At 38.8% G+C, this 22,328-nt stretch overlaps 1 protein-coding gene across 2 annotated transcripts in view; it reads left to right on the top strand.

Moving 5' to 3' along the window:
* The window catches only part of LOC150087935 (F-box only protein 3-like), a 210,560-nt gene that overhangs the window by 43,092 nt on the left and 145,140 nt on the right, over positions 1-22,328 (top strand). For both annotated transcript variants that reach the window (XM_090369278.1, XM_090369277.1), the window contains exon 2: positions 1,956-2,045. In XM_090369278.1, the coding sequence (XP_090225404.1) occupies positions 1,956-2,045 (90 nt within the window). The remainder of the gene's footprint in view (positions 1-1,955; positions 2,046-22,328) is intronic.

Raw genomic sequence — 22,328 nt, 5'->3', positions numbered from 1 at the left:
CAGTTGACCCCCGCTTTATGATTGTTTCACTATACGATCAAATCACTTTACAATGGATACTCCATAACAAAATACCTTTCACTATACAATATGTAGCAAGTACCAATTATGTCGATGATCACGTTACAAATTGAATTTTAATTCTATTAATAGGCATGCTAATAATCGAAAATAAGTGGAATATTATCCACAGGCTATAAAAGTAAAGATATAAAGCACAGATTTACTTTATTACATTACCAATTAACAAAATTAAATGATACGTGAAAATCAGAAGAACATTTTTCACAAAAGAAGGAAGGAAGGCAGGCAACTTAACACCCTGCATTCCCAGGTGCTTATCCTCCCGATTACTAACCTAACACTGCTTAACTTTGTTGATCGGATGAGAACCAATGCATTCAGCCCAGTATGATAGTTGCTGTTTAGAACGCCTGTAATGCATTTACGTGTGGCTTAGTTTGTTGTGCCGCATTTTCATTGGGCTTTTTGTCAATCCATGAATTTCAAGTTACCCCATCTGAAAACTGCTTGGAGTGCACCTAAAGAAGTTTCACTTAAAAAAAAAAAAAAAAAAAAAAAAAAAAAACAGTTCTAGAGAGGGTTAAAAGAATGGCAACTAGATTGGTAAGCACGCTAATCCTTCTCCTTTTGAGGAACATCTTAGTAGGTTAGCTTGGCCCACTAGGCATGGAATTTGATTGACATGTATAATCCCCTGATGAGGATGAGTAAAATGAGAGAGAGAAAAGGTTTTTTTTTTTTTTTTTTTTTTTTACTGATAAGAGAGAAAAGAAAAAGGATATAGGTGAAGACTGCACCTTTTGGTATTGTGTTATAGATTATTGGAATATATTGGCTTCCAATGTTGCAGAGTCAGAATTCAGTGTGGAATTGATTTTAGTTAAGTGATGGGAATTTTTTTTTTTTTTTTTTTGTTGATATAATTATTTTTTTTTCCATGCTAATGCAGAATGTGTGTGTTTTTGTATCTTTTGGCCATTGTAATATTTATACTCATATTCAGTAACCTCTAGGTCAGTGGTTTTCAACCGGGGTGGTGCAACAACATTCCAGGTGCACTATGTAATTTGGGTTTAAGTTACTTAAACTTTTTTTTAAAATTTATATATTTATTTCATTATAAAAAGGTGTACGGTGTCCATTGTACCGTATCTTTAATTTTGTGGTGATCTATAATTGACGTTTTAGTACCTCTATATTAAAGAATAAACTTATTATATAAGTACAGTATGTATAATTTGTTTTATGAATTGTAATTTTGTTTATAATTATATTATTATAACTATCGTATAACATATTTTAAACACACACTAATAACACACACAGAGAATCGGATTATTAAAAGGTATTTCTTTTGGCCTAGGAGCGGTGTGAAAAAATTACTGGAACACTGAGGGCATCGTGAACCAAGAAAGTTTGGGAACCTCTGCTCTAGGTCTACCACAAATTGCATAAATATGTTTATTAATGTAACTGTCCTGACTACTTATCAATTTCTTTTAATATATTGGAATCTGATGTTAATTGTTTGACATATTTTTGCTTATTACTGCAGATTGAATCGTGTATTTGGTGGAAGTTCTTTTGCAGCTAGCAGTATATGTTTTCCTTACTTTTTTTTATTATGTCTGTGACAAAACTGGCATACTGACAGGTCTGTTGCCATGAGGGAGGGGGGGGATTCAGGGGCCCAACAGCTGGCTTGATATTGTTAAGGATTACATGGGGGCTGCTTGGCAATCTGGCAGGAGGGAGATAATTTATATTTTTGCCACTTGGCTAAGTAAACTTTTAACTATGTACTAAATGATTTAAGATGCAGTTGAAGATTTTACTTCATCTCTATATTAAAGTATGTTGGCTTAGGATAAAAGCGAAAAAATTAAGATAAAAAATTTATTTATTATTATTATTTAATTTTTGCTATTTAGATGCAGTAGTCTGAATCGCAGGTTCCATGAGCTAACAGATCACGAGTCTCTTTGGAAATGGCAATGCAAAAAGTACTGGCTTGAGAATGAGTAAGTTACTTATGAATGCTGTTGATATTTTTATTGAAGTTCTGTGATACTTAGTTCATTTTTATTTTTTTTACACAAGGTAAGAGCAAAAACGTTACAAGACAGTTTATTTATTAAAAATATCTGCAAAATATGTGATAAGAGAAATTTTTTTTTTTTTTTTTTTTTTTAACAGTAGGTAGTATTTTTGTTGCATGTAGTAGGGACAAATAATGTAAGGAAGCATGCAAAAGTTTTTTTTATCTATTGTCAGTGGTAAGAATTTGTATTATTAATTTTTATAATATTGTTTTTTGAACTAAGATCTATAATTGTTTCATTTAAATAGTTGGCCTTAGGCTTCAAAGATGGACATGTCATTTGAGGGTGATGTGAGATGCAGAAGACCTTTCAAGTCAACAAATCTACTTGCCCCACAGTAAAAGCATTATTTACGCGAATCATCAAATTCTTATTTGAAGATTGGCCCAGATTGAATACACCATGAATTGTCAAATTAATAGAGTAAGCTTATCAGCAATAAGATCTAAACCTCCCAAACACTTCCTAGTTCATTTCACAAATATATGTGGTCTCAGTTCTAATCTCAATGATGTCCATTTCCACTTGCAGTCTGCCAAACCCCATGTACTTTTTCTGACCGAATCTCATTATCGGTTGATTCAACGACTGCTCACCTCAGTTGCCCAAATTATTTGCTGTATGATTCCTTTTGCCTCAAAGGTGGTACTTGTACATATATGCGTTCTGATATTCCCTGTCAGAGACTTGGTAATTTGGATTCTCCACTTTTCGATCTTCTCTGGCTTAAAATCTCTCTACCTCATTGTGTCAAATTCATCTATTGCCTCTACCATTTTCCCAACACCACTAATCACTTGGACCTCTGACTTCCTCTTTGCAACTTGACTTTCTCCAGTCCAACTTTCCTAACAGTGAGGTAATTTTCTTTGGAAATTTTAATGTTCACAACTTCAGTTGGCTTCTGTTTTCTATTCACACTGACCCAGCTGGTGGAGATGCTGGGGCTTTTGCAATTACTAATGACCTCACACAGATTGTTCATTTACTTACCAGAATTACGGACTATCCTAACCATACACCAACACACTTGATCTTTTTCTCACAAACAAACCTAAGTACAACGTCAAAGTGGGTGGTCCTTTAGGTACCTCAGATCACAACTTGGTAATTGTTTCTTCTCCAATGGAACCTTTATCTCATGGCTACAATGCCAACCTCATATTGTTTGATATTACAAGAATGCAAAATGAGATGACCTGTGAGAATTCTTTTCTTCTTTGTTTTGGTCCTATTACTGTTTCAAGACTTCTGATGTCAACATCAGAAGTCTTGAAACAGTAATAAGGCTTAAGTTTTGCAAATTACAGTGTCTGGAGAATAGGCACCGGCGAGGTGATCTGACAGAGGTGTATAAAGCCTTGAATGGTTTGAGCATGCTCAATGCTGATGGGATTCTTCCTCTTGCTCAGAATAATCACCTGAGAGGGCATAAATTCAAATTGAGGAAAGATAGATGTAGGATAGATGTGAGGAAATTTGCCTTTAGCCAGCGGGTGGTTGGTTTGTGGAATAGACTTCCATCCCTTGTCGTGGAAGTTGATAGCCTAAATAAGTTTAAGGCTCAGCTGGACAGGTATTTCGAACGAACAGAGGGGTGAAGTGGAATTGGTTGTTTTTTATTTATTATTATTTTTATTTATTTATTTTTTGGCTGATGCTGCATAAGCTTGCTTTCTTGCATCAAATGCCTCTACTAATGCTAATGTTAACAGTTGCTCAGATTGTGTCAGTGAAATTATTCTTGTAGGAATGGAATCCTTTATTCCACACTCCACTTTAAAATCTTGTCCTTTTTCTAAACCTTGGTTTTCCAATAAATGTGCTAAAGCTGTTCAAGAGAAGAATGTTGCATATAATAATTGGCTTGTTTTCAATCCTTCAGTTTCATTTTCTGCCTATACCAAGGCTTTTAAAGCAGTTATTAATCAGTCCAAACTAGATATCGAACCGGCTAAGAGTGAAAAACTTGCTTCTTACCCTAATCATAGTCGAGCATTATGGTCTTTTACAAAAGCTAGTGGCTGCAACTTTTGCCCATTTCTGCTCCCACCTCTGTCAAAACCAGATGGTTCTGTTGTCAGTTCAGCCAAGGATAAAGCTGACCTGCTAGCATCCCATTTTTCTTCCAACTCGTGTATTAATGATCTTAGTAAAACACCTCTCACCATTCCCAACAATCTACATTCAGTGCCTCCGGTGGTCTTCCATCAGAAGAATTTTGAGGAATCTTGATGCTGAGAAAGCTCCAGGTTCTGATGGCATTTCTCCACTTGTTCTCAAAACCTGTGCCCCTGAACTTACTCCTGTTCTTTGCCACCTTTTTTCACTTTCTTATTCCAAAGGTGTTGTTCCTTCTGCTTTGTAACTTGCTCATATCCAGCCAGTTCCTAAGAAGGGTGACAAATTCCTCCCATCCAATTATCATCCCATTGCAATTACTTCTCTTTCTAAAATAATGCAGAAATCAATTAACCGCCAACTCTTAAACTACCTAGAACTCTTCTGTCTGATCAAAGATTGCCAGTATGGATTCCATCAGTGTCGATCTACTAGCGATATTCTGGCTTATGTTACCCATTTCTGGATAAATTCAATGGAAAAGTTCGGTGAAACACAAGCAGTTGCTCTTGACATCTCAAAGGCTTTCGATCGTGTTTGGCATAAAGTCTTCTAAACAAGCTTCCATCTTATGGTTTGCCAACTGTTTTTTATAATTGGTTATCTAGTTTTCTCTCGGATTGCTCACTGAGGGTAATGGTAGATGGCTCTCTGTCTTCTAACTTCTCTACTAATGCTAATGTCCTCCATGGTTCAGTTCTTTTCCCCCACTCTTTTCCTCTTGTTCATTAATGACCTTCTTCCATTGACTGTAAATCCTATCCCTAGTTTTGCCGATGATAGTACCTTGCATTCCACTTTCCAATTCGATAAATTTTGCCCTGCTCTATCAGTTTCAACTTCTCGAATATCCGCTACTATTTCCTTAAATGCCGATCTCCAGTGGGTCAAAGACAACTTAGTCGATTTCAATCCTTCCAAAACTGTCTTGTCTTGTGTCTCACCAAAAGGATTCTTCTGCTCCTATGCTTATCTTTTGTGACACTTCGATTTCTAGGCAAGATATATCTCTTTTGGGGATTACCCTGACTTCTAATCTCTCATGGCACAAGCACATCACAAATATTGCTTCCTCTGCATCTGAAAAACTTGGTTTTGTCTTTCACTCTCGGCGTTACTTTTCTTCCAAACTGCTGTTCACTCTGTACAAATCGCAAATCTGCGCTAACATGGAATATTTTTTCCATATCTGGGGTGGTGTTCCAAAAACATCTCTCAGGCTTCATTCAGAAGAGGACAGTTAGGTTAATTAATGACTCATCTCTAACAGAGTCTCTCCACTCACTGTCTCATAGACGCACTGTTTCTGCTGCATGCATTTTCTAGAGATACTTCCATGTGCACTGTTCTTCTGAATTGGCTTCTATAATTCCTCCCCCCCCCCTCTCTTTGAAAACAGTCATGTGCCACCACCAGCCAACATCCATTTACTGTCCAACTTCAAACTCACAGAACCAACTTTTCACCTTCCTCATTTATTCATTCAACTGCCGTTTTCTGGAACAACCTTCCTTCATACATATTTCCTGAAAATTACAGTCTACAGAAGTTCAAGTCTAATGTCAACAAATATCTTTTATCTTCTCAACCTCCAAGCTAAGCATGGTACTAAGTACTATAGGTTCTAATACCTCTCGTGTTTGGGGTTTTCATAAAAACAAAAATAGAAAAAAAGATTCTGAGGAAGTATTCCGGTTCTCTTCTTTAATTCATTGCTTGCAACATTTGCTTTCCTTGTAGTAATTTTACTACTTGTACTTGAAAAAAAAACTTATCTACACATTTTCCATGTAAATGTAAAACCCATAGATAAACTGGTTACAATGGGTTGGCAGATTGGGATAAAATTTTCTTAGGGTAACAAATTTATAATTTGAAAATTGTGCACTTCTTTGCATTCAAAATTCCATCTTTGAGCACATTTTGACTCCTATGATGGAGCTGAAATTCCTAACATTTATAGGCAGAAAAACAGGATTCACAAACTATACAAGATGTTTCAATATTGCATGGAAAGAATATAAGAGCATATTCTACAACTACAAGAAAAAATTCTCTAAACCTGCATGAAAAGTCTTTCTTTCAGAGATATTTATCATAAATTACAAAATATTAAAAAAAAAATTGCCTTCACTCTGGCAGACCTACCATAAAAATCAGTGGTGTCTCATCCAGTGGTCTCTGCAACAAAGTATCTATATATCACCCTTGAGAACAGGCTCTTTCTTTTCACACCTTAAACAGATGGCCAAAAAAATGTAGCAGTTCACTAGCATGGTCATCTGTATCTCTAAACAAGACTAGTAATTGCAAAGCAAAACCCCTCAGATGAATGTCATCATTATCTAGACCAGTGACACCTCAGGAAATTTTTCCCCCTTCTCTACAGACTGTATTTCAACTTTCATGTTTCCCCCACCGCTGGTGGAACTGTTGGCAGTAAACTTTCTTCTTACAATATCAATGTCTTAAAGGTTGCCATCTTCTTCAGCACTTCCACAACTCTTCAAAAATGTGCTTCTGCATGATTTCTGCAACTGCGGCTTCCCCTGCTTGAACTGCTAGTGGTCCCACCTGATCAACTGTGGTGTCTACTTGTTCCTCTTGATTTGCCTTTATATGCTCTCCTTGCCACCCACACTTCACCCCTAGATCTTGAACAGTGACACGGATGTAATGGATAATGAAGTGATAGCATGCAATAAATATTGCAAGCCACACTACTGACCAGTTGGATAACGTAGTCAAACATGCCTCTTCTGGATCTGTCCCCAAGTGTCATACCAGAATTCAACCCATCTGTATAGTACTACAGATTGTGCCAGAACAGGTGGGCTGCATTTAACCCTCAACTCTCTGTTATGGAGAAAACTAATATTGAATAAGTACAATCCCCAAACATGGAGAATGACAAAGGTATGGATATACCTGAACTCGCACTTGTTGCTCAGGTCACAATCATCGGGACAGAGCTTGAAGATTTTATAGTTAAGCAAACCAACTGCATCACATCAGCTGCTCAACCTACATGTTGATAGTGAGCTCATTAAGATGCAGTTTGATCTTTTGATGGAAGAGTGGGGAAAAAAAAATGTACCAGTGCCTCTGCTCATACCCAGATGCACTTTAGGATCCAGACAACCACCGAAAATCTGGCTCCTGCTAACAGCAAGAGGACATCCTAAAGAAAAAGTCTCGTCATCATTTGGCCTGCTGAGAATACCAAGCTTGAAATACACTGGTGTGCAAAACTTAAGGACCAACACTATTTCTAAAGGTTACAACCACAAAATCTTTACTTAACGTACTCTTTACTGATGAGAGTAGATTCAGTCAAGTCAGCTAATCTGGCGAGAGACTGGCACATGGTATTATCCCGCAGACATCACTGAAAGGGATCGATATGGCAGTCGAGGTGTTCTTATCTGGGGGAGGTGTTATCTTGGATGGACATACACAACTCCAGATACTGGAAGGTGGTACTGTAACCGGTGCTGAAGTAATCCCTCCCTATGTACGTCTGTTCCGAGGTGCCATTAGCGCCGAGTTCGTGTTTATGGATGATAATTCTGCACCCCATTGCACTGCGGCTGTTGATATGCTTTTTGGAAAGTGAGACATTGTTCGTATGGATTGGCCTGCCTGTTCCACTGATCTAAATCCCATCGAACACATATGGGAGGCTCTGGGGAGATTCCTAGCAACGACATGTTCACCAATTGAAGATGGCACTGACAGAGGAATGGACGATGTTACCTCAAGAACTTATCAACAACATTGTTCTAAGTATGGACAGGCAGTGCAAAGCTTGCATCGGGATTAGGGGTAGCCATATCTCCTACTGAGGACCACCTCTTCCCTTTGTTCCATCTTTGGCATTGATGCATCTGTATCATGGCAGCCAGTGCCATGTTGCCATTTTTGAATAAAGTCCCTCTGTACCGTTTTGTTTCCATTGTTGTGTCAGTGTTGTTTCCTTCATTTCTGTACCTCACGAGGTTCCTTTGGTATGCTTTTCCCATATCCAGGCCACTTCTATGAGAAGCTACAGGTGAAAACCTGACTGGTCCTTAAGTTTTGCACACCAGTGTAAGGGGGCCATGAAAGAGACAGTTGTTAATAAATTGAAGTCCCAATGTCATCATCACTTTAAGTACAATGAAGCAAGATAAGAATTTCTTTGTGTTCCACACAAACTCACACACACTGAGTATTGTTTGCCATACGAATGGAGTACTGTAATGGTCAAGTTTTGATTGAATATAGCTATTGCTGCCAGGATGTGAACTGTGTTGCATGATACAGTTCTTGTTGATAATGAATACCCCATGACTTTACCTTCTAGCTCATAGATTTCTTGAATGCAAGCCAAATCCCAATTACAAACTACCCTTAGCTTACCAACCACTGCCTTTGATCACCAGGCATGGACCTGAATTAGCTTAAAACATTCCTGTTTTCACTTGTAATAGTTCTTTCCAAGGTTCCCTGCATGGGAAAACCAGATTCAACATGTGTACTCCCGTTCCTGTTTACAAAATTTGCACGAATTGTCTGTTCCATTGTAAGATAGTGTTAGATTAGTTTTTGTTCAGTGATTAGCTGATGTGCTCATTCCTATTCCGGGCATTTTTTTTATCCTTTACAGAATGATTCACCTTCCGACCTCTAGACATACAGTTACACAAGATGGTCGATTATCATTACAGTGGCAACTATGACCACTTCTATCACAGTAACTGCAAATAGGCTCTTGTTGTCGACACATTTTAGTAGTATGACTGAATGAGCGGTAGTGATAACATAGTGACCAGATGGAAAACATTCAATTGTGTGACATCGTGCCAACATATACTCTGCCCTGGTTCATCAAGTAATGGAACACCCACTGAGATGCCTCTAAATTCCAATTACGACATGTCTTTGCTGTATTTAGACCATCAAATCTCAGCGTGATCTCACTTTCCATGTTCACTCTGCTAATTTTGTTGTAGCCAAGATTTTGCTCATATAGTTCATTGAATAGCTCCTCTTTATTAATCTTTATACCCATGTCATAAATAATTATCTTTGGGCCAGGATGCTTCAGCGCAGAGAAGGTGACTCTCAATCACTATTTTATTACTCTTGAGTTTTTTGATGTTATTTGCATTTTCTATCTTCAGTACTATAATACTATTATCCACCCTCTGCCTGGCTTGTCTCACTCTCACCGCTTTCAACATTCCTTTCATAGCTCGCCCCACCACAATCTGAATATCCTTGTTACTTTTCAAGTGTGAATCCGCCTTTGCTTGAATCATAGTGTGACTATCTGCATCGCAACCTATTATCCGCAATATCATAATCCTCTTTTCTGCATTTATACAAATACAGTCCATCGCCATCTTTGCAACTTCACTAAACAATCTTTTTTGATCTGGAACACTTTTTTTGACCACCCTTCAGTTGGATAGTCTGTAAGTCATGCACCTGATCTTGTTATGTTTCTACAATCCATTCCAAACATAACTTTTTTTTTTTTTTTCTTCTTTCAGATTAGAGTATTTTTGAACTGTGAATTCAATTGCAGCATTTTCTAATTCTCCTCACAGTGACAACATCTCATGTATTTCCATTCTACTTATCCCACTGCCCTTATCAAACAGGTAGTATTGTATGTTGATCCTAAGCAAACTTGTCAACTCAATGGCTGTGCATAAATATACCTTACTAGAATTGTCCGGTGTCCTAATTGGTGTACAGCCACTCCCTGACTTATGTAAGGGTTGCATTTAGCAGAACTCTGCAAGTCGGAATTTCCCTAAATGCTTATGCAGCAATCGCAACTATGTTCATTGAATTTGATTGAAGCAAAAAAAAAAAACAATTTTACCCCAGGGACTTGCATCTCGTGAGTTTGGGCTTGGCACACCCAGGATCCTGAGCTGGATATCATCATCCTTCTCTTTCTTGGTGATTTCCTTCTACTTCTCTCTCTCTCTCTCTCTCTCTCTCTCTCACAGGGTAACTCGGAAATTTTTTTTTTGGCTGGTGCAGCATAAGCCTCAGGCCTCCTTGCACCATATAGCTAATAATAATAATAATAATATAATAATGTTCGAACATGTAAATAGAATTAGTTATCTAATTTTCTTTTTATCTCATGTGCAGGAAAAATTACAAAGTGTACAAAAAAAAAACAAGGAAGTTTATACGGCTGAGGAACATAGAGAAGTTTTTTTCTGTTTTATTAACTTAAATTGGTTACAATTGGCATATTAACTTATTTTTTAGAGTAGCTCTATATTCCTAGTTATGATACTTAGTTTAAATTTTAACGTAGATAGAGATTTTGTAGGTTATTACTTAGTATATTGGTAAGGGCATCCAATCCATGTGTTTTACAAGTTTTGCAGAGCCGGCGAACCGGAAGATTTTTAGCTATAGTTAGCCGCTTTATTGACCAATTGTTATATTAAATTATTTTCTGTAAGTAGCTTATAGACCTAGGCAAGATCCTTGATTTATTCTGAATTGAGACAGCGAAATTTTGGAACTTAATTAATATTTAAGTGTCCGTAGATTTACCATTCATAACTTGCCGCCATTGTTATACGACACATTATATCCCGAACTAGATAGCATTAGCTTAGTATAGTATATAATACTATCAATTAATTAGTAATTTATTAATGTTGTTGAACTTCATGGTCAATTAAATTGTACTTTAATTAAATATATATAACGACTTAGATTTTATGAACGTAACATAATTAATTAATACATAACTTGATACGGAACTTATATAAAGAAACTCGAAGATAATACTTGACACTTAAAAAATAGATATATAGTGTTACAACTGTTGGGATACAAGGTTATAATTTTGTATTGAAATTGAATCGGAATCATGACTCGGACCAGAGCAGCAAAGCAAAAGGCTCAAGCTAAATGGAGTGCTGTGGCTCAGGGGAGAACTGAGGGGGGGGCAGTTGCCCTCTGAATCACAGCCTTTTAAAATGCACTGCTTGCTTGATGTTTGTGGAGCAATCAGGTACAGGACATGATATTGTCAAGGGAGATGTCCTTGTGTGTGCGCGATGTGAGGAAATGAGGCGACAACTCAGCGTTGTTATAGGCATATATGAGAGCTTGAAAGACAGGGTGGATGCCCTCGAAGAATCTAAATTGGGTGATCCATCGAGCTCTCAGCTGCCCGCATCAACGCCAGAGCTTGCACTTGGGCCAGAGTAAATGGGGGATTTTAATTTCCCAGATATTGACTGGAATTTGTGGGTTAGTCACTGACACACTAGCAATGCTTTTGTGGATTTATTGGATGATGTTTTCTACATCAGCATGTTCGGGAGGCAACTAGAGAAAGTAATACGCTTGATCTGATTATCAGTAGTGATTCTTCATGCATTAAGAATTTGCAGATAAAGGAACTACTAGGTGGCAGTGATCACAGTGTGTCGAAGTGGGATTTACTCAAAGAAGTAACTACAATCAGGGGTAAAGGGAAGGGGTTTTGCTTTTGTAAAGATGACTACGGTAGTCTGTATTTAAATTCTACACGGTGGGACCAACTGATGATGTTACCAACAGCAAATTCAAAATGGGAAGCATTCAAAGAAATTATCTTGGAAGCTTTACATACCAACTAAGAAATATTGTTCAAGGTTTAGGCCTAAATGGATGTCAGATGAACTAATGAGACGTGGTAGAGAAGAAAAATGCACAGGATACATATAAATTAATGGGTGACATGGAAGCCTATGTTAGATATAAGCTGGTCTGTAACCAAGTCACAAAGGAGATTAGGCAGGCAAAGGCAGATTATGAGAAATCCTTGGCAAAGGATGCAAAGAAAAACAAAGAGTTCTTTACCTATGTAAGCTCTAGAAGGAAAGGGATGAATCAGATTGGTCTACTGGATATTGATGGGTCAACTGTTGATGATCCTGCTCAGGTGGGTAACAAACTAAATGAGTATTTTGCATCTACATTCACCCATGAGGAGTTATTCAGGGAGGGGAATGCCAGAGGTGAGTTAAACTCTGGCAGTGAGCTGGATGATTTTGTAATAACTGAGAGGAAAGTGGAGGAGAAATTGTTGAAGATAAACATAAAAAAGGCACCCGGGGTGGATGGGATCTATCCAGTTATATTAAAGGAGGCAGCAAAGGAAGTAAGCAAACCCTTAGCCATAATTATGAGAGCTTCTTTGGACTCGGTGGAGGTACCCATGGACTGGAGATATGCAAATGTGACCCCAATTCACAAAGGAGGACAAAGAGCAACACAAGTAATTATAGACCTGTTAGTTTAACTTCTGTTCCAGGAAAATTAATGGAGGCACAGAATCATCTAGACAAGACTTCAGTTATAGTTCGGACACAGCATGGTTTTGTTAAGGGAAAGTCTTGCCTGACCAATTTGATTAAATACTATGATGTGGTCACAAAGGAACTGGATGCAGAGAATAACTTTGATATCATATATTTGGATCTTAGAAAGGCTTTCGATACTGTTGCACAAATTGGAGCAATGTGGCATTGGAGGCAAATTGCTGCTATGGATAAAGGAATGGTTGAGTGGGAGAAGACAGAGTGGTAATCAATGGACACTGTTCATCGTGGACTAATGTTATTAGTGGAGTTCTTCAGGGTTCAGTATTGGGTCCATTGTTGTTTTCTGTATTTATTAATGATATTGATGATCGATATCAAGCTTAATGTCCAAGTTTGTAGATGATATGAAGGTTGGCAGGGTTGTTGAGGACACTAATGACAGTATGCTGCTGCAACAGGATCTTGAAAAGTTGAGCAGATGGGCTGAGAGGTGGCAAATGAAGTTTAACATTGACAAATGTAAAGTACTACATATGGGAAGTAGCAACCTCAGAGTGACATATCAACTCTGTGGTACTACACAGACAGTGATAGAAAAGGACCTGGGGGTAATTGTGCAGGCAGATATGAAGTTTTCTGAGCAGTGCAGATGGTCTGCAAGAGTAGCTCATAGTGTCTTGTCAATGATATACAGGAATTTTTCTAGCAGGGATAAAGAGGTGATTATCCCCTTATATAAGGCAATGGTCAGGCCACACCTTGAGTACTGTATACAGGTCTGGAGACTTCATTTTAAGAAGGATGTAGAGCTGTTGGAACGAGTACAGAGAATAGCAACAAGATTAGTGAATGGACCGAAGGGTTACTCTTAAGAAGAGGCTTCAGTTTTTCAGATTACAGTGTCTGGAGACTAGGCACCTGCGAGGTGATCTGATTGAGGTGTATAAAGCCTTGAATGGTTTGAGCATGCTCAATGCTGATGGAACTCTTCCTCCTGCTCAGAAAAATCATTTGAGAGGGCATAAAATTCAAATTGAGGAAAGCCAGATGTGTGGAAGTTTGCCTTTAGCCAGTGGGTGGTTGGTTGGTGGAACAGACTGTTGTGGAAGTTGATAGCCTAAATAAATTTAAGGGGCATGAGCTGGACAGGTACTTGGAACGAATGGAGAGGTGAAATGGGAGCGTGTTTTTTTTTTTTTTTTTTTGGCTGATGCTGCATAAGCTTGCTTTCTTGCATCATATGTCTATGCTAATTACAAAAATGTGTAATTGCAAAAAATTTTACTTTAGCATTAGCATAGGCATATGATGCAAGAAAGCAAGCTTATTCAGCATCAGCCAAAAAAAAAAAAAAAAAAACCCTCTCCCATTTCACCCCTCCGTTCGTTCGAAATACCTGTCCAGTTGAGCTTTAAATTTGTTTAGGCTATCAACTTCAACAACAAGTGATGGAAGTCGGTTCCACCAACCAACCACCCGCTGGCCAAAGGCAAATTTCCGCACATCTATCCGACATCCGTCCTTCCTCAATTTGAATTTATGCCCTCTGAGGTGATTATTCTGAGAAAGATGAAGAATCCCATTGGCATTGAGCATGCTCAAACCATTCAAAGCCTTATACACCTCTATCAGATCACCTCGCCGGTGCCTAGTCTCCAGACTCTGTAATTTAACGTTTAACGTTGTGAAAACCAGTACTATGCTTGAAGCTATTAAACTGCTTATTACTTGGCTTGGGGTTCGCCATACTTATCCTTAATATCTTCATAAAAACTTCTTGCTTTTGTTTGAATGCCCATTAGACTCAGGGGCTCTGAATTTAATTTTCCATCCATATTATTAATAACTTTTCCATCTTCGATATAGTACCTGAATGTTTTGTGATAACTGTTGATCTTAAATGGTTTGATCCTTTAACATGTTCTTTTATTTGTGTCCTGTCCTTGAAAATAGTATTCACTGTCGAACAGCAAAACCTAATTCCCTTGCAATAGATGAGAAACTTTGTCCTATTTCGTACTTCTTAAATCATTTTCATCCTCATTTCTTAATCAATTTTGTTTCGTTTCCTAGTACTGCCTCCACTTTCCTTTAATTGTGATAAGTAAATAGGAATGAAGTGAAGATTCTTAAATTATTGAATATTTCAGTGAAGTGGAAACACATTTCACCAAAATAATGTAAAAACCCACAATTCCAGTTATCGGTATTATCGCAAATGCATTAAGATAGAGTTTACTACCTGTTTATAATTAGATTTCACTAACAGAAAAGCCCAATAAAATGGGAACCGCAAATTGTTTTTAATGTTTCATTGTAGTGACCTCCAGAAATGTGCTTTAGAAAAATATCACAAAGGGGCTCAAAATTGATTCTTATAACCGAACAGAACAGATGATAATGATGAAAGTGTAGTGCATTCTCCACCCAGACCATGTAGCCCTTCCTCTCAGCCAGTAGTAGCATTTGTAAGTGTGTTGGCCACGTGTTCTGTTTTTGCATCCTTTAGTTAAAAGTGATATTTGTGCTTATGACATAAACTTATATTAAACTAATACAATTTCCATTATTAGCATTAGCATTAGTAGAGGCATTTGATGCAAGAAAGCAAGCTTATGCAGCATCAGCCAAAAAAAAAATAAAGTAAAATAAATAAATAAAAAATAACCACTTCCACTTCACCCCTCTGTTCGTTCGAAATACCTGTCCAGCTGAGCCTTAAACTTATTTAGGCTATCAACTTCCACGACAAGGGATGGAAGTCTGTTCCACCTACCAACCACCCGCTGGCTAAAGACAAATTTCCGCACATCTATCCTACATCTGTCTTTCCTCAATTTGAATTTATGCCCTCTCAGGTGATTATTCTGAGCAAGAGGAAGAATCCCATCAGCATTGAGCATGCTCAAACCATTCAAGGCTTTGTACACCTCTATGAGATCACCTCGCTGGTGCCTAGTCTCCAGACACTGTAATTCGCAAAACTTCAGCCTTTCTTCGTAAGAGCACCCCTTTGTTCCATTCACTAATCTTGTTGCCCTTCTCTGTACTCGTTCCAGCAGCTCTACATCCTTCTTGAAATGAGGCCTCCAGGCCTGTATACAGCTCTAGGTGTGGCCTGACCATTGCCTTATACAAGGGAATAATCACCTCCTTATCCCTGCTAGAAAAATTCCTATATATCATTGACAATACACCATGAGCTACTCTTCCAGCCCGTCTGCACTGCTCAGAGAACTTCATATCTGTCTGCACAACCACCCCCAGGTCCCTTTCATTCTCTACCACTGTCAGTGTAGTACCACAGAGTTGATACGTTGCTCTGGGGTTGCTGTTTCCCAAATGTAGTACTTTACATTTGTCAATGTTAAACTTCATTTGCCACCTCTCAGCCCATCTGCTCAACCTTTCCAGATCCTGTTGCAGCAGCATAGTGTCAGTAGTGTCCTTGACAACCCTGCCAACCTTCGTATCATCTGCAAACTTGGACATTAAGCTTGATATACCATCATCAATATCATTTATAAATACAGAAAACAATAAAGGACCCAATACTGAACTCTGAGGGACTCCACTAATAACATTAGTCCACGACGAGCAGTGTCCATTGATTACCACTCTGTCTTCTACCCCTCAAATATCCCTTTATCCGTAGCAGCAATTTGCCTCCAATGCCACACTGCTAAAATTTGTGCAGCAGTCTTCCATGTGCAACAGTATCAAAAGCCTTTCTAAGATCCAAGTATATAATATCAAAGTTATTCCCTGCATCCAGTTCTTTTGTAACTGCATCATAGTATCCAATCAAATTGGTCAGGCAAGACTTCCCCTTAACAAAACCATGCTGGGTCTGAGCTATAACTGAAGTCTTATCTAGATGATCCTGCAGTGCTTCTTTAACCAGTGCCTCCATTAATTTTCCGGGAACAGAAGTTAAACTCACAGGTCTATAATTACTTGTGTCAGCCTTTGATCCTCCTTTGTGAATTGGGGTCACATTTGCACATCTCCAGTCCATGGGTACCTCCCCTGAGTCCAAGGAAGCTCTCATAAATATGGCTAAGGGTTTGCTTACTTCCTTTGCTGCCTCCTTTAATATAACTGGATAGATACCATCCACCCCAGGTGCCTTTCTTGTGTTTATCTTCAACAATTTCTCCTCCACTTTACTCTCAGTTATTACAAGATTCTCTAGCTTACTGCTAGAGTTGAATACGCCTCTGGCATTCCCCTCGCTGAATAACTCCTCATGTGTGAATGTCGAAATATTCATTTAGTTTGTTAGCTACCTGCGCAGGATCATCAACAGTTGACCCATCGATATCAAGTGGACCAATCTGATTCATCCCTTTTCTTCTAGAGTTTACATAAGTAAAGAACTCTTTGCTGTTTTTCTTCGCATCCCTTGCCAAGGATTTCTCGTAATCTGCCTTCAGCTGCCTAACCTCCTTTGTAACTTGGTTACAGATCAACTTGTATCTATCATAGGCTTGTGTGTCACGTGTTAATTTGTATGTATTCCATGCATTTTTCTTCTCTGCCATATGCCTCATTAGTTCATCTGACATCCATTTAGGCCTAAACCTTGAACAATATTTCTTAGTTGGTATGTAAACCCTAGTAGCTTCCAAGATAAGTTCTTTGAATGCTTCCCATTTTGAATTTGTTGTTGGTAACATCATCAGTTGATCCCACTGTATAGAATTTAAATACTGTCTCAGTCCATCGTAGTTGCCTTTACGAAAGCAATACCCCTTCCCTTTACCCCTAATGGTAGTTACCTCTTTGAGTAAATCCCACTTCAGAACACTGTGATGACTGCCACCTAGTGGTTCATTTATCTGCAGATTCTTAATGCATGAAGAATCACTACTGATAATCAAATCAAGAGTATTACTCCCTCTGGTTGCCTCCTAAACATGCTGATGTAGGAAACAATCATCCAATAAATCCACAAAAGCCTTGCTAGTGTGTGAGTGACCAGCCCCCAAATTCCAGTCAATATTCGGGAAATTAAAATCCCCCATTATAAGACTCTCTGATTTACTGGCCCACTCTATTTCTCTGTACAGTTTCTAATTATACTCATCAGAGTCATTAGGCTTATAGCACACTCCTATTCTCAATTTTGATCTCCCAATGCTTATGTCACACCAAACTGACTCGACACTGCACTGTCCAGTGATGTCGACTGGCTTCACTTCCTTGGATTTTATGTGTTTCTTAACTAATAGCATAGCCCCTCCTCCCTTCCTATCCTGTCTATCCTTTCTGTAGACATTGTACTCCCCAAATTCCAGTTCTGCATTCCTTATATCTGTGTGACACCACGTCTCTGAAATCCCAACAATATCTGCCTTTGATGTTTTGAGCAATACCTCAAATTCATCAAATTTATTTACTAAACTCCTAGCATTGGTGTACACGCAAGTATACATGCACCTGCTCTTCCTCTTAGCCACCCTAACACAACCCACGTGTTTACTTGTACCCCCATGATTCCGAGCAGTCTCTGAAATATCCTGCATCTTATTTTCCAGGCCGCTGCTCATTCCAATAGAAGCAGTGCAAGAATCACTTTCTCCTCTCCCAGTGGCTACTGTTAATCGATTAGTACTTGTATCCCCCCTAATCTAGCAGTTTTCCGACCCACCTAACACTGCCTCGATAGCATCAGCAAACATTCTTGCACCCTTTCTATTTAAGTGTATCCCATCCCTGTAGAAGCAGTCTCTCCTGTTAACAAGTACAGACCAGGCGGAAAAAATACTACCCCTTGAGCCCTGCACAATCTTTCCAGGGCCAAATTGATTGACAGGGCTCTCATCATATACTCCCTCCTATCGCGTCTGGGCAGAATTGCAGACACTTTCAAATTCAACCCTAATTCACGGCTTTTTTTCAACAGTGACCTGTACTTGTTAAGCAATTCTGCCGGTCTCCTACTCTTGATATCATTAGTGCCAACGTGTACAACTATATCACCTTTTGTGCCCTTAAAAGATGATACAGAGTGAACAGCTGTTTGGAAGAAAAGTAATGCCAAGAGCGAAAGAGAAAACCAAATTTTTTAGATGCAGAGGAAGCAATATTTGTAATGTGCTTGTGTCAAGAGAGATTATAAGTCAGGGTAATCCCCAAAACAGATATATCATTTTGCCTAGAAATCTGAGTGTCACCAAAGATAAGCATAGGAGCAGAAGAATCCTTTTTGCGAAACATATATAAGACAAGACTGAGTTTTAGAAGGATTGAAATCAACTAAGTTGTCATTGTCCCCCTGGAGAATTACCTGGAGATCGTCATTTAAGGAATTGGTAGCAGATATTCGAGAAGTTGAAGCTGATTGAGCAGGGCAAGGTTTCTCAAACTGGAAAGTGAATGCAATGTGCTATCATTGGCAAACCTATGGATAGGATTTCCAGTCAATGGAAGAAGGTTATTAATATACAAGAGGAAAAGAGTGGGGGAAAAAACTGAACCTTGGGGGACACCAGCATTAGTGGAGAAGTTAGAAGACAGAGAGCCATCTACCATCACCCTCAGTGAGCAATCAGAGAGTAAACTGGATAAACAATTACAAAAAACAGTGGGCAAACCATAAGATGAAAGCTTGTTTAGAAGACCTTTATGCCAGACATGATCGAAAGCCTTTGAGAAATCAATAGTAACTGCTTTTGTTTCACCAAACTTTTCCATTGAATTTGTGCATAAATTAGTAACATAAGCCAGAATATCACCAGTGGATCCACACTGACTGAATTCATACTGGTGATCGTTGATCAGATGGAAGTCATCTAGGTAGTTTAATTGGCGGTTAATTGATTTCTGCATTACTTTAGAAAGAGTAGAATTAATTGCAATGGGATGATAGTTGGATGGGAGGGATTTTTCACACTTCTTAGGAACTGGCTGTATATGAGCAAATTTCCAAGCAGAAGGAAAAACACCTTTGGAATAAGAAAGTGAAAAAAGGCAGCAAAGAATAGGAGTAAGTTCAGGAGCACGGTTTTGAGAACAAGTGGAGAAATACCATTAGGACCTGGAGCTTTCTTAGCATCAAAATTCGTCAAATCCTTCTGACATTCTTTTGACGGAAGACCAAGGAGGCATTGAATGGAGTGTGTTGGGTATGGTGGGAGGTGTTTTACCAAGATCATTAATACATGAGTTGGAAAGAAAAATGGGGTGCTAGCAGGTCAGCTTTATCCTTGGTTGAAGTGACAACAGAACCATCAGGTTTGGATAGGGGTGGGAGCAGAGATGGGCAAAAGTTGTGGCCAATAGCTTTGGCAAAAGACCAGAATGTTCGGATATCATTAGGCCAAGAAGCAAGTTTTCTACTCTTAGCCTGTTCAAACTCTAGTTTGGACTGATTAATAACTGTTTTACTATTGTTGCGAGCTTTGGTGTAGGCAGAAAACGAAACTGAAGAATGAGAAACAAGCCAGTTACGATATGCAACATTCTTCTCTTGAACAGCCGTAGCACATTTATTGGAAAACCAAGGTTTAGATAAAGGACGAGATTTTAAAGTGGAGTGTGGGATAAAGGATTCCATTCCTGCAAAAATAATTTCACTGACATGATCTGAGCAAATTTTGACATCAGAAGTTTTGAAACAGTAATCCGACCAAGGAAAATAAGAAAAGAAATCTCGCAGGTCATCCCATTTTGCATTCTTGTAAATGCCCAAACAACACGAGGTTGGGAATAGCCATGAGATAAAGGCTCCATTGGAGAAGAGACAATCACCAAGTTGTGATCTGAAGTGCCTAAAGGACCTCTCACTTCAACTGTATACTTAGAAGGGTTGTTTGTGAGAAACAGATCAAGTATGTTGGTTGTATGATTAGGATTGTCTGGTATTCTTGTAGGGAAATGAACCATCTGTGCAAGGTCGTTAGTAATTGCAAAAGCCTCAGCATCTCGATCAGCTGGGTCGGTGTGACTAGAAAACGGAAGCCAGCTGGAGTTGTGAACATTAAAATCATCAAGGAAAAGTATCTCACTGTTAGGAAAGTTGGACTGTAGAAAGTCAAGTTGCAAAGAGAGGATGTCATAGAGCTCCAAGTGATTAGTGGAGTTGGGAGAACGGCAGAGACAACAGATGAATTTGACACAATGAGGTAGAGATTTTAAGCCAGAGAACATCGAAGAGAGGAGATTCCAAATTTCCAAGTCTCTGACAGGGAATATCAGAACGGACATGTGCACAAGTACCACCTTTCAGGTGAAAGGAATCATACAGCGAATAATTTGGGCAACTGAGATGAGTAGTTGAATCAACCGATAACTGAGATTCTGTCAGGAAAAGTACATGGGGTTTGGCAGACTGCAAGTGGAAATGGACATCGTTGAGATTAGAATTGAGACCACGTATATTTGTGAAATGAATTAGGAAGTGTTTGGGAGGTTTAGATCTTTTCGCAGATAAGCTTGCTGTATTAGTTTGACAATCATGGTGTGTTCAATACTAAGAAAAAGTGGGTTGGACATGCTGTATGAAGTAATGAAATTTTTGGATGTGATGTATACATGATAAGAATATACACAGATCCTTGATATAACGTGGCCTCGACAACGCCTCCTGCGTACACACTACTCGGACTCCCTCCAGTCACTATCTGGAAGAGTAGAGGTAACAAGATTATACACTAGCTGATCTGGAAGCCGCCTAGAGAGTTACCAATATGTTTGGTCCGGTGTACTAACTAGCGGCCGGCCTGTGAACCTGTTTTAGAGCTGTACCCTCGAAATGTAAGGAATAATGGATCTCGCCACAATGTTCATAACCTCAAAAGTCATCAATCATACTGCATGATGGAAGAGATGGGAAGGGTTGACCGGAACTTAGCTCTAGAGACTAAACATGGGTTCCACCACTTCAAGCCTCCATTAAGCAAAGTGATGTTATTGCACCAGTTGATGAGAGTCATCTACCACCTAGTACTGGTAATATAGAGGGGGGCATTTCTCCATGTGATGTGGGTGCCACACCTTGACCCCTGCTTACGTTGGTTCATACCTGGGTGGTCACCCACCATGTACTTGTGCATGGAGGTTATACCCAGGATTACTAACAGTCCCACCATTGTGAAGGCGCACACAGAGGATTTGGCTGTCACAGACCATCCAGACTTAGCCGAAATTGGGTCACTTGACTTGAGTGTCACCCGAATATCAGTTCCATCAGCCTTTTAGACTCCCAGGTAGCAAGTACAGCTGTCTGCCATATCTGAGAGAATGTCTGGGACAACCTCAAGTATCATTGGTGTGTTTAAGGATGATTTATGTGTTTAAGGCTTTAAGTGGATTGAGCAAGTGCAATGCTGATGGGATTCTTCCTCTTGCTCAGACCATGCACAAGAAGCATAAATTCAAATGAGGAAGAATGGATGCAGAACACATATGTGGAGGTTTGCCTTTAGCAAGGGGGTCATTGATTGCTGGAACAAACTTCTATCTGATGTTGTGCAAGTGAATAGGTTGAATAAATTCAAGGGTGAACTAGACAAACTTTAATAGTGAAAGATAGGTGAAAAGGGAATGTTTTTTTTTTTTTTTTTATGATGTTGTAGAATCTTGCTGTCTTGCATCATTTGCTGTTACTAATACTAATGAGTACATTTATTTTATGTTCCAACTATATATTGTTAACTGTCTGTACTGATATGTAGTTAAGTATATAGTATATTTAAATTTTACTGTATATTTACATTAACCCCAGGGGCTCAGATCTGGT

Source organism: Mastigoproctus giganteus, chromosome 3, assembly GCF_048544385.1.
Source record: "Mastigoproctus giganteus isolate SK-2022 chromosome 3, ASM4854438v1, whole genome shotgun sequence".
In the NCBI taxonomy this organism is placed as follows: domain Eukaryota; kingdom Metazoa; phylum Arthropoda; class Arachnida; order Uropygi; family Thelyphonidae; genus Mastigoproctus; species Mastigoproctus giganteus.
Note: the sequence above shows the minus strand (reverse complement) of the source record. Positions and strands in the feature narration are given on the sequence as shown.